The sequence below is a fragment of the Salvelinus alpinus genome, chromosome 14, assembly GCF_045679555.1.
Source record: "Salvelinus alpinus chromosome 14, SLU_Salpinus.1, whole genome shotgun sequence".
NCBI classification, from domain to species: Eukaryota; Metazoa; Chordata; class Actinopteri; order Salmoniformes; family Salmonidae; genus Salvelinus; species Salvelinus alpinus.
Genome location: NC_092099.1, coordinates 19,400,083 through 19,413,680, shown reverse-complemented (window position 1 = coordinate 19,413,680; position 13,598 = coordinate 19,400,083). Strand labels below are relative to the sequence as shown.

The following is a 13,598-nucleotide window of genomic DNA, read 5'->3' as shown; positions in this document are numbered from 1 at the left end:
GACCTGTCCAGTATATATGTAGGTAACTGACCTGTCCAGTATATAGGTAACTGACCTGTTCAGTATATAGGTAACTGACCTGTCCAGTATATAGGTAACTGACCTGTCCAGTATATAGATAACTGACCTGTCCAGTATGTAGGTAACTGACCTGTCCAGTATATATGTAGGTAACTGACCTGTCCAGTATATAGGTAACTGACCTGTTCAGTATATAGGTAACTGACCTGTCCAGTATATATGTAGGTAACTGACCTGTCCAGTATATATGTAGGTAACTGACCTGTCCAGTATATATGTAGGTAACTGACCTGTCCAGTATATAGGTAACTGACCTGTTCAGTATATAGGTAACTGACCTGTCCAGTATATATGTAGGTAACTGACCTGTCCAGTATATAGGTAACTGACCTGTTCAGTATATAGGTAACTGACCTGTCCAGTATATAGGTAACTGACCTGTCCAGTATATAGATAACTGACCTGTCCAGTATGTAGGTAACTGACCTGTCTAGTATATAGGTAACTGACCTGTCCAGTATATAGATAACTGACCTGTCCAGTATATATGTAGGTAACTGACCTGTCCAGTATATATGTAGGTAACTGACCTGTCCAGTATATAGGTAACTGACCTGTCCAGTATATAGATAACTGACCTTTATAGTATATAGATAACTGACCTGTCCAGTATATAGGTAACTGACCTGTCCAGTATATAGATAACTGACCTGTCCAGTATATAGATAACTGACCTGTCCAGTATGTAGGTAACTGACCTGTCCAGTATATAGGTAACTGACCTGTCCAGTATATAGGTAACTGACCTGTCCAGTATATAGGTAACTGACCTGTCTAGTATATAGGTAACTGACCTGTCCAGTATGTAGGTAACTGACCTGTCCAGTATATAGATAACTGACCTGTCCAGTATATAGGTAACTGACCTGTCCAGTATATAGGTAACTGACCTGTCCAGTATGTAGGTAACTGACCTGTCCAGTATATAGGTAACTGACCTGTCTAGTATATAGGTAACTGACCTGTCCAGTATGTAGGTAACTGACCTGTCCAGTATATAGATAACTGACCTGTCCAGTATATAGGTAACTGACCTGTCCAGTATATAGGTAATTGACCTGTCTAGTATATAGGTAACTGACCTGTCCAGTATATAGATAACTGACCTGTCCAGTATATAGGTAACTGACCTGTCTAGTATATAGGTAACTGACCTGTCCAGTATATAGGTAACTGACCTGTCCAGTATGTAGGTAACTGACCTGTCTAGTATATAGATAACTGACCTGTCCAGTATATATGTAGGTAACTGACCTGTCCAGTATATAGGTAACTGACCTGTCCAGTATATAGATAACTGACCTGTCCAGTATATATGTAGGTAACTGACCTGTCCAGTATATAGGTAACTGACCTGTCCAGTATATAGGTAACTGACCTGTCCAGTATATAGGTAACTGACCTGTCCAGTATATATGTAGGTAACTGACCTGTCCAGTATATATGTAGGTAACTGACCTGTCCAGTATATAGGTAACTGACCTGTTCAGTATATAGGTAACTGACCTGTCTAGTATATAGGTAACTGACCTGTCCAGTATATAGGTAACTGACCTGTCCAGTATATAGGTAACTGACCTGTCCAGTATATAGGTAACTGACCTGTCCAGTATATAGGTAACTGACCTGTCTAGTATATAGGTAACTGACCTGTCCAGTATATAGGTAACTGACCTGTCCAGTATATAGGTAACTGACCTGTCCAGTATATAGGTAACTGACCTGTCCAGTATATAGGTAACTGACCTGTCCAGTATGTAGGTAACTGACCTGTCCAGTATATAGGTAACTGACCTGTCCAGTATATAGGTAACTGACCTGTCTAGTATATAGGTAACTGACCTGTCTAGTATATAGGTAACTGACCTGTCCAGTATATAGGTAACTGACCTGTCCAGTATATAGGTAACTGACCTGTCCAGTATATAGGTAACTGACCTGTCTAGTATATAGGTAACTTACCTGTCCAGTATATAGGTATCTGTATACATCTGACCTTTCCATATATGAACTTCTGATCTGATTTGATCTGATTGATTGTTCCTCCTCTGTGTCCCCTCTTCAGGGTTCCAGTTCCCAGAGTGGAGTACCCCTGGCCCCCCCCCCGTGACACATGCCTCTGAGAAGGACAACTCGTGGCTGTACACCCTGGATCCTATCCTGGTCACCATCATCGTCATGTCTTCCCTGGGCGTACTGCTGGGGGCGGTGTGTGGCGGCTTGCTGCTCTACTGCACCTGCTTCTACAGCGGCCTGTCGTCACGGAGCTCCACCACACTGGAGAACTACAACTTTGAGCTGTACGACGGGATCAAACACAAGGTGAAGATCAACCAGCAACGCTGCTGCTCCGAGGCCTAGGGCTGTTTAAGGCGCCGGGAGGTCTTGTGCTCCAAGCCCTAAGGCTTTCCCAATCCAAGGACCTGTGCTTAACTTAAAGCTTGACGAACAGAGAGACAGTGATTCAGTGACACGCGCTAGACCCTTTCCTCCCCCTCCTCTCTGGGGTCTCTTCTCTGCCTGCAGGAGAGGCCCTGATCAATCAAAGCTCGTGAATGAACCACACTTACCTGCCATGATGCCACATGTGCTGGCCACCGGATCACAGCATTCTGGGACTGGACCAGAACCTCTACTGTCAGTCTGGGGTTGCACCCTAAACCCTTACTGCAGCAGACTGGGACTGGACCCAAACCCGTCTGGGACCGGACCTCTCAGAGCTGTCATGTAGCCAGTGGACCATTCAGTGGGTGCTGAACAATATCAAAACATATCAATCTAATGCCTATCCCCAAAAAGAAAATGAATCTAGATTTGTAAAGAAGAAAGAAGAAGACTTTTTTTTGGTGCTTTTTTTGGTTTATGATGGACGTTAGAATATGAGTGGAATTATTTCCAGGAAGGTTTTGTAGAATGTGATTCTGGCTTGTCAAGACAGCTCTCGGCTTGTCAAGACAGCTCTCGGCTTGTCAAGACAGCTCTCGGCTTGTCAAGACAGCTCTCGGCTTGTCAAGACAGCTCTCGGCTTGTCAAGACAGCTCTCGGCTTGTCAAGACAGCTCTCGGCTTGTCAAGACAGCTCTCGGCTTGTCAAGACAGCTCTCGGCTTGTCAAGACAGCTCTCGGCTTGCTCCGCCTGCCTGCATTATGTGAAAACAGTGGCATAGAGTATCGTGGACAGTTTTCTTGAAGTTCAGTTTAAAGAACATGTGTCTTTAATTATGACCAGCTTCAGTTGTATCGCTCTGTAGGCATCCTCTTCTCATTTTTAGACTTCAGTGTGTCAATAGTTTAACCTTTTTTGCCTTTCGCCTCAGTTCAGTTCAGTTCAGTTCATCTGTTATGGCATGTAATGTTTCTGTTGTTCCAGACTGTTAGACCAGCCTTTAAAGGAAGACGAAGAGAAAGAATGAAATGAAAACTTTATCTAACATGACATGAGACGTACTGGTCGTTAAGTTACGTAACGTTGGAAGAGGTATTAGGATTGTCTTTTGGTATTTTTCCCTTTTGCCTGTATGATGATCTATAACACACGGTGTGATGCGCTGTGATGCGCTGTGATGCGCTGTGATGCGCTGTCTTATTGCAACCTATGGATTGCTGAGAGAGAGAGAGAGAGAGAGAGAGAGAGAGAGAGAGAGAGAGAGAGAGAGAGAGAGAGAGAGAGAGAGAGAGAGAGAGACAGAGAGAGAGAGAGAGAGAGACAGAGAGAGAGAGAGAGAGAGAGAGAGAGAGAGAGAGAGAGAGAGAGAGAGAGAGAGAGAGAGAGAGAGAGAGAGAGAGAGAGAGAGAGAGAGAGAGAGAGAGAGAGAGAGAGAGAGAGAGAGAGAGAGAGAGAGAGAGAGAGAATATTCTCATCTTTCCAGACTCCTTTAACTCTATCCCTAAAGAAGAAAGATCTCAAAGAAAACAAAGAAAGGACTACAGGAGCTGAATAAAAAGCCAAGCCACTTTCTTGGACACACAATTGAGCCTTAAGCTAACTGTTATTGGAGGAGAGCCATTCCTAGAGAAGCTGGTGACAGATCCATCTATCCTGCAGTAGAGAGACAGAGAGCCATGCCTAGAGAAGCTAGCGACAGATCCATCTATCCTGGAGTAGAGAGACAGAGAGCCATGCCTAGAGAAGCTAGCGACAGATCCATCTATCCTGCAGTAGAGAGACAGAGAGCCATGCCTAGAGAAGCTAGCGACAGATCCATCTATCCTGGAGTAGAGAGACAGAGAGACATTCCTAGAGAAGCTGGTGACAGATCCATCTATCCTGCAGTAGAGAGACAGAGAGACATTCCTAGAGAAGCTAGCGACAGATCGATCTATCCTGCAGTAGAGAGACAGACAACAACCACTGGGGCCTTTGAGGACCTGACCGTATGCTAGTTTCTACATACATTTTTTAAAATATTCACTCCACTTTTCTGTTCTCTTCTTTTAATGTTACATGAGAATGAGGGTTAACCATAACCAGAGACATGTTTGTGTGTCAGGGTTGAGTAAAAGAAATCTGGGTAGAGTTTTAGAATCGGTTTAGCCTCAAGCAAAGAGAAAAGAGAAAAAAGAGAGAGAGAGGACTGTATGTCTCCTCCAGTCTGGATCCCCTCTACCCCTCTGTTCCCCTTGTAGCCCAGCCCAGGAAGACTGCACCTCAGTGGGCCAAGCGGAGGGAGGGATCGAGGTAGGAATTGAGGGAGCGAGGGAAGGAGGGAGGGAAGGAGAGAGGTAGGAAGGGAGGGAGGTAGGGAAAGAGAGAAAGGTAGGGAAGGAAGGAGGGAAAGAGAGGGAGGGAGGGAGGGAGGGAGGGAGGGAGGGAGGGAGGGAGGGAAGCTGATTAGGAAGTGCTGAAAGGAGTGAGGGATGAGGAGAACTCAGCTTCCAAGGCAGAGGTGAAAGGATGGAGGATGGGAGGATAGGGGCAGAGGACGGCAGAGGGCTGGGTGAAGGGATGGAGGATAGGGGCAGAGGTCGGCAGAGGGCTGGGTGAAGGGATGGAGGATGGGAGGATAGGGGCAGAGAGCTGGGTGAAGGGATGGAGGATAGGGGCAGAGGTCGGCAGAGGGCTGGGTGAAGGGATGGAGGATGGGAGGATAGGGGCAGAGGGCTGGTTGAAGGGATGGAGGATAGGGGCAGAGGACGGCAGAGGGCTGGGTGAAGGGATGGAGGATGGGAGGATAGGGGCAGAGGGCTGGGTGAAGGGATGGAGGATAGGGGCAGAGGACGGCAGAGGGCTGGGTGAAGGGATGGAGGATGGGAGGATAGGGGCAGAGGGCTGGGTGAAGGGATGGAGGATAGGGGCAGAGGACGGCAGAGGGCTGGGTGAAGGGATGGAGGATAGGGGCAGAGGACGGCAGAGGGCTGGGTGAAGGGATGGAGGATGGGAGGATAGGGGCAGAGGGCTGGGTGAAGGGATGGAGGATAGGGGCAGAGGACGGCAGAGGGCTGGGTGAAGGGATGGAGGATAGGGGCAGAGGGCTGGGTGAAGGGATGGAGGATAGGGGCAGAGGACGGCAGAGGGCTGGGTGAAGGGATGGAGGATGGGAGGATAGGGGCAGAGGGCTGGGTGAAGGGATGGAGGATAGGGGCAGAGGACGGCAGAGGGCTGGGTGAAGGGATGGAGGATGGGAGGATAGGGGCAGAGGGCTGGGTGAAGGGATGGAGGATAGGGGCAGAGGACGGCAGAGGGCTGGGTGAAGGGATGGAGGATAGGGGCAGAGGACGGCAGAGGGCTGGGTGAAGGGATGGAGGATGGGAGGATAGGGGCAGAGGGCTGGGTGAAGGGATGGAGGATAGGGGCAGAGGACGGCAGAGGGCTGGGTGAAGGGATGGAGGATAGGGGCAGAGGGCTGGGTGAAGGGATGGAGGATAGGGGCAGAGGGCTGGGTGAAGGGATGGAGGATAGGGGCAGAGGACGGCAGAGGGCTGGAGGTGGTGGTACATCCAGCTCCTTTTTCATTGGACTCTGTTGACTCTTTTCCAAGTGCCTTGGATCTCTCTTTCTAGGTCTGATTGAACTTTTCTAGGGAGCTGAGACACAGGCTGCGTCCCAAACACAACCCTATTCCCTATTTAGTGCACTACTTTTGACCAGGGCCCATAGGGCTCTGTAATGCACGGGTGGTCAAAAGTAGTACCCATATGGCTCTGGTCAAAAGTAGTGCACTATATAGGGAATAGGATGCCATTTGGGATGGTGCCATAGTATTACCTCTTCTGTCTGGGATGAGGGGGTGAGGCAGACATCTCTCTCTCTAACGGAGATCCTGTCACCGGTAACAGATTACTCTCCACTGTTGTTTGTAGACTTTGTACAGAGATGTTGTTTTTTTTTATTGCTATTATTATTTAATAAAGGATGAATAACATGGTTAGTGTTTGTGTTGTCGTGGTGATCTTATATGTTTCTAAGACAACACATACCCACACACACACACACACACACACACACACACACACACACACACACACACACACACACACACACACACACACACACACACACACACACACACACACACACACTCTTGATGTTTCTAAGACATGCTCTGGGACAAGTGTATCTCTATTCTGAACCTCCTTTCATGTTCATTTCCGTTCCCTCCTGGGCGGTGCGTGTAGGATGGGATCTATTAGCCACACACACACACACACACACACACACACACACACACACACACACACACACACACACACACACACACACACACACACACACACACACACACACACACACACACACACACACACACACACACACACACACACACACACACACACACACACACACAGTTGTACACACACACACACACACACACACACACACACACACACACACACACACACACACACACACACACACACACACACACACACACACACACACACACACACACACACACACACACACACACACCATGCCAACCACACTGTCTCCTCTGGGGGCCTCTTTGAACCAGTATTTTAGTTTAAGAGGAGGAGGGGGGCCCTCTATTAGCCAGTACCTTAGATTAAGAGGAGGAGGGGGCCCTCTATTAGCCAGTACCTTAGATTAAGAGGCGGGGGCCCTCTATTAGCCAGTACCTTAGATTAAGAGGAGGAGGAGGCCCTCTATTAGCCAGTACCTTAGATTAAGAGGCGGGGGCCCTCTATTAGCCAGTACCTTAGATTAAGAGGAGGAGGCCCTCTATTAGCCAGTACCTTAGATTAAGAGGAGGAGGCCCTCTATTAGCCAGTACCTTAGATTAAGAGGAGGGGGCGCTCTATTAGCCAGTACCTTAGATTAAGAGGAGGAGGCCCTCTATTAGCCAGTACCTTAGATTAAGAGGAGGAGGCCCTCTATTAGCCAGTACCTTAGATTAAGAGGAGGAGGCCCTCTATTAGCCAGTACCTTAGATTAAGAGGAGGGGGGCCCTCTATTAGCCAGTACCTTAGATTAAGAGGAGGGGGCCCTCTATTAGCCAGTACCTTAGATTAAGAGGAGGGGGGCCCTCTATTAGCCAGTACCTTAGATTAAGAGGAGGGGGCCCTCTATTAGCCAGTACCTTAGATTAAGAGGAGGGGGCCCTCTATTAGCCAGTACCTTAGTTTAGGAGGAGGAGGGGGCCCTCTATTAGCCAGTACCTTAGATTAAGAGGAGGGGGCCCTCTATTATCCAGTACCTTAGATTAAGAGGAGGGGGCCCTCTATTAGCCAGTACCTTAGATTAAGAGGAGGGGGCCCTCTATTAGCCAGTACCTTAGATTAAGAGGAGGAGGTGGCCCTCTATTAGCCAGTACCTTAGATTAAGAGGAGGAGGGGGCCCTCTATTAGCCAGTACCTTAGATTAGGAGGAGGGGGCCCTCTATTAGCCAGTACCTTAGATTAAGAGGAGGGGGCCCTCTATTAGCCAGTACCTTAGATTAAGAGGAGGAGGGGGGCCCTCTATTAGCCAGTACCTTAGATTAAGAGGAGGAGGGGGCCCTCTATTAGCCAGTACCTTAGATTAAGAGGAGGAGGGGGGCCCTCTATTAGCCAGTACCTTAGATTAAGAGGAGGGGGGGGGCCCTCTATTAGCCAGTACCTTAGATTAAGAGGAGGGGGCCCTCTATTAGCCAGTACCTTAGATTAGGAGGAGGAGGGGGGCCCTCTATTAGCCAGTAACTTAGATTAAGAGGAGGGGACCCTCTATTAGCCAGTACCTTAGATTAAGAGGAGGAGGGGGCCCTCTATTAGCCAGTACCTTAGATTAAGAGGAGGGGGCCCTCTATTAGCCAGTACCTTAGATTAAGAGGAGGGGGCCCTCTATTAGCCAGTACCTTAGATTAAGAGGAGGGGGCCCTCTATTAGCCAGTACCTTAGATTAAGAGGAGGGGGCCCTCTATTAGCCAGTATGTTACTTTAGGAAGGGGAGAGGGGAAGGGGAGAGGGGGGGGGGCTCTCTTAGCTGGTACCTTGGTGTAAGAGGGGAGAGGAGGGGGGAGAGGAGGGGGGCCTCATATATCTAAAGCTTTGAAGTACCCTGCTGTCGGCCCCGTTATACTCCCCTGACGCCCACCAACTCCCCCGTTTTGCCCCTCCGACAACCCCCTGACTCAACGTGTCTCCAGCCAACCCAACGCAGCTCAGCCATTTGTTTACCTCTCTCTGCCCTCCTCTCTCTCTCCTCCTCTCTCTCTCCTCCTCTCTCTGCCCTCCTCTCTCTCTCCTCCACAGCTCATCTGTTTAAAAAACAATTCAGCCAGAACAGCTAACAGATGGGAACCCTCCTCCTGTTCTGAGCTTTTATTCTTTTTGCTTTATAATCTATTAATAAATACATCTGTCTGGTGGAGGTATGGCTTGGCATACGGGCTCAATGACAACGAGGGGAGATCTAATGCTCACAAACACACTTCACTCACCACATTTGTTTTAAACAACATTTGGGAAGGTGAAATACACCGCAAAATATGGAGCAGTAGGAGGAGCCAGACTTAGATGTGTGCTATAGACAAGAGACAGGAGGCGTCACTCAGAGACGGTCTGGTCTGCCTGCAATTGGACGAGACTGACGGACTTGTGGTCCCACGTAGCTCAGTGCTAAGATAGTGGAGTTTGATTGCCGGGCCAATGTATACATAAACAATTTACACACGCATGACTGTAAGATGCTCCTTCTGTTTCCCTCTGCATCTACTCCCTCCCCCAGTAAATCCTACTGCCTCCCCTCCCCCAGTACATCCTACTGCCTCCCCTCCCCCAGTACATCCTACTGCCTCCCCCTCCCCCATTACCCCCTACTGCCTCCCCTCCCCCAGTAAATCCTACTGCCTCCCCTCCCCCAGTACTTCCTACTGCCTCCCCTTCCCCAGTACTTCCTACTGCCTCCCCTTCCCCAGTAAATCCTACTGCCTCCCCTCCCCCAGTACATCCTACTGCCTCCCCTCCCCCAGTACATCCTACTGCCTCCCCTCCCCATTACCCCCTACTGCCTCCCCTCCCCCAGTACATCCTACTGCCTCCCCTCCCCCAGTACATCCTACTACCTCCCCCAGTACATCCTACTGCCTCCCCTCCCCCCGTACATCCTACTGCCTCCCCCAGTACATCCTACTGCCTCCCCTCCCCCAGTACATCCTACTGCCTCCCCTCCCCCAGTACATCCTACTGCCTCCCTTCCCCCAGTACATCCTACTGCCTCCCCTCCCCCATTACCCCCTACTGCCTCCCCTCCCCCAGTATATCCTACTGCCTCCCCTCCCCCATTACCCCCTACTGCCTCCCCTCCCCCAGTACATCCTACTGCCTCCCTTCCCCCAGTACATCCTACTGCCTCCCCTCCCCCATTACCCCCTACTGCCTCCCCTCCCCCAGTATATCCTACTGCCTCCCCTCCCCCATTACCCCCTACTGCCTCCCCTCCCCCAGTACATCCTACTGCCTCCCCTCCCCCAGTACATCCTACTGCCTCCCCCTCCCCCAGTACATCCTACTGCCTCCCCTCCCCCAGTACTTCCTACTGCCTCCCCTTCCCCAGTACTTCCTACTGCCTCCCCTTCCCCAGTACATCCTACTGCCTCCCCTCCCCCAGTACATCCTACTGCCTCCCCTCCCCCATTACCCCCTACTGCCTCCCCTCCCCCAGTACATCCTACTGCCTCCCCTCCCCCAGTACATCCTACTTCCTCCCCCAGTACATTCTCCTGCCTCCCCTCCCCCCGTACATCCTACTGCCTCCCCCAGTACATCCTACTGCCTCCCCTCCCCCAGTAAATCCTACTGCCTCCCCTCCCCCAGTACATCCTACTGCCTCCCTTCCCCCAGTACATCCTACTGCCTCCCCTCCCCCATTACCCCCTACTGCCTCCCCTCCCCCAGTATATCCTACTGCCTCCCCTCCCCCATTACCCCCTACTGCCTCCCCTCCCCCAGTACATCCTACTGCCTCCCTTCCCCCAGTACATCCTACTGCCTCCCCTCCCCCATTACCCCCTACTGCCTCCCCTCCCCCAGTATATCCTACTGCCTCCCCTCCCCCATTACCCCCTACTGCCTCCCCTCCCCCAGTACATCCTACTGCCTCCCCTCCCCCAGTACATCCTACTGCCTCCCCCTCCCCCAGTTCATCCTACTGCCTCCCCTCCCCCAGTACTTCCTACTGCCTCCCCTTCCCCAGTACTTTCTACTGCCTCCCCTCCCCCAGTACTTCCTACTGCCTCCCCTTCCCCAGTACTTCCTACTGCCTCCCCTTCCCCAGTACTTCCTACTGCCTCCCCTCCCCCAGTACATCCTACTGCCTCCCCTCCCCCAGTACTTCCTACTGCCACCCCTTCCCCAGTACTTCCTACTGCCTCCCCTCCCCCAGTACATCCTACTGCCTCCCCTCCCCCAGTACTTCCTACTGCCTCCCCTTCCCCAGTACTTCCTACTGCCTCCCCTTCCCCAGTACTTCCTACTGCCTCCCCTTCCCCAGTACATCCTACTGCCTACCCTTCCCCAGTACATCCTACTGCCTACCCCAGTACTTCCTACTGCCTCCCCTTCCCCAGTACATCCTACTGCCTCCCCTCCCCCAGTACATCCTACTGCCTCCCCTTCCCCAGTACTTCCTACTGCCTCCCCTTCCCCAGTACATCCTACTGCCTCCCCTTCCCCAGTACATCCTACTGCCTCCCCTCCCCCAGTACATCCTACTGCCTCCCCTCCCCCAGTACACCCTACTGCCTCCCCCTCCCCCAGTACATCCTACTGCCTTCCCCAGTACATCCTACTGCCTACCCCAGTACATCCTACTGCCTCCCCTCCCCCAGTACACCCTACTGCCTCCCCCTCCCCCAGTACATCCTACTGCCTTCCCCAGTACATCCTACTGCCTACCCCAGTACACCCTACTGCCTCCCCCTCCCCCAGTACATCCTACTGCCTCCCCTCCCCCGGTATCAGAAACAGAAACCCAGCCTAAAACCCCAAACAGCAAGCAATGCAGATATAAACTCAGCAAAAAAAGAAACCCTGTCTTTCAAAGATAATTCGTAAAAAATCCAAATAACTTCACAGATCTTCATTGTAAAGGGTTTAAACACTGTTTCCCATGTTTGTTCAATGAACCATAAACGATTAATGAACATGCACCTGTGGAACGGTCGTTAAGACACTAACAGCTTACAGACGGTAGGTAATTAAGGTCACAGTTATGAAAACTTAGGACACTAAAGAGGCCTTTCTACTGACTCTGAAAAACAACAAAAGAAAGATGCCCAGGGTCCCTGCTCATCTGCGTGAACGTGCCTTAGGCATGCTGCAAGGAGGCATGAGGACTGCAGATGTGGTCAGGGCAATAAATTGCCATGTCCGTACTGTGAGACGCCTAAGACAGCGCTACAGGGAGACAGGATAGACAGCTGATCGTCCTCGCAGTGGCAGAACACGTGTAACAACACCTGCACAGGATCGGTACATCCGAACATCACACCTGCGGAACAGGAACAGGATGGCAACAACAACTGCCCGAGTTACACCAGGAACGCACAATCCCTACTTCAGTGCTCAGACTGTCCGCAATAGGCTGAGAGAGGCTGGACTGAGGGCTTGTAGGCCTGTTGTAAGGCAGGTCCTCACCAGACATCACCGGCAGCAATGTCGCCTATGGGCACAAACCCACTGTCGCTGGATCAGACAGGACTGGCAAAAAGTGTGCGTTACAACGCTGTGTGTTACAGGGAAGACATCCTCCTCCCTCATGTGGTACCCTTCCTGCAGGCTCATCCTGACATGACCCTCCAGCATGACAATGCCACCTGCCATACTGCTCGTTCTGTGCGTGATTTCCTGGAAGACAGGAATGTCAGTGTTCTGCCATGGCCAGCGAAGAGCCCGGATCTCAATCTCCTCTTCTGGCTGTGCCGGGTGGAGATTATACCAGAACATGGCCAAGATGTTCAAACGTTCATAGATGACCAGCAGGGTCAAATAATAATAATCACAGTGGTTGTAGAGGGTGCAACAGGTCAGTACATCAGGAGTAAATGTCAGTTAGCTTTTCATAGCCGATCATTCAGAGTTAAAGACAGCAGGTGCGGTAGAGAGAGAGAGTCCACTGGCCCGGGACAAGGTAGCACATACGGTGAACAGCTTTGCGACAGTACCAAAAATTAACGTTGGATTGTTCTTATTCTCCTCAAATAAGTTGGGAATCGAGCAGCAGGGAGTGCTCTTTTAATATTGCACGGTAGTGATTATACAGTAACACTAGACTGTAGGCCATCATAAACTCTATAGTGACTCTACTGGTCTAGTGTTACTGTATAATCATCAACTCTATAGTGACTGTACTGTGTTAGTTGAATGTTTGACAAGAGGAATAAAATAAACAAGAATGGAACTACATACAGGCAGTACCAGTACCAGTATCAGTACCAGTATCAGTACCAGTACCAGTATCAGTACCAGTACCAGTATCAGTACCAGTATCAGTATCAGTACCAGTACCAGTACCAGTACCAGTACCAGTATCAGTACCAGTACCAGTACCATTACCAGTATCAGTACCTGATCGATATCTCGTACAGCTGCACATTGATCTGGTACTGATTCATCACTCCAAAAAACTATTTTACACTTCTTCAGTGTCCAATAGCGGCGATCTTTACACCACTCCCGCCGACGCTTGGCATTGTGTATGGTGATCTTAGGCTTGTGCGAGGCTGCTCGTTCTCTCCCACCGCTCTCTGAATTTCAATGTATCTCTCTCCCACTCTCTCTATCTCTCTCCCACTCTACCTCTACCTCTACCTCTACCTCTACCTCTACCTCTACCTCTACCTCTCTCTCTCTCTACCTCTCTCTCTCTCTACCTCTCTCTCTCTCTACCTCTCTCTCTCTCTCTCTCTCTCTCTCTCTCTCTCTCTCTCTCTCTCTCTCTCTCTCTCTCTCTCTCTCTCTCTCTCTCTCTCTCTCTCTCTCTCTCTCTCTCTCTCTCTCTCTCTCTCTCTCTCTCTCTCTCTCTGTCTCTCTCTCTCTTCCACTCTCTCTCTCTTTCTCTCCCACCGTCTCTCTCTTTCTCTC

At 50.5% G+C, this 13,598-nt stretch overlaps 2 protein-coding genes across 2 annotated transcripts in view; both read left to right on the top strand.

Annotated features, from left to right (window-relative positions):
* Positions 1-3,927, top strand: part of nrp2b (neuropilin 2b) — a 232,753-nt gene extending 228,826 nt beyond the window's left edge. The window contains exon 18 of the mRNA XM_071340725.1: positions 2,147-3,927. Within this exon, the coding sequence (XP_071196826.1) occupies positions 2,147-2,442 (296 nt within the window). The 3' untranslated portion in view covers positions 2,443-3,927. The remainder of the gene's footprint in view (positions 1-2,146) is intronic.
* Positions 3,928-9,032: 5,105 nt separating this feature from the next.
* On the top strand, positions 9,033-13,124 carry LOC139538221 (uncharacterized). The gene is made up of 5 exons (XM_071340083.1): positions 9,033-9,123; positions 9,244-9,853; positions 9,963-11,055; positions 11,138-11,470; positions 12,891-13,124. Exons 1-5 carry the CDS (start codon positions 9,033-9,035, stop codon positions 13,122-13,124), a joined length of 2,361 nt encoding a protein of 786 aa, XP_071196184.1.
* Positions 13,125-13,598: the final 474 nt, after the last annotated feature.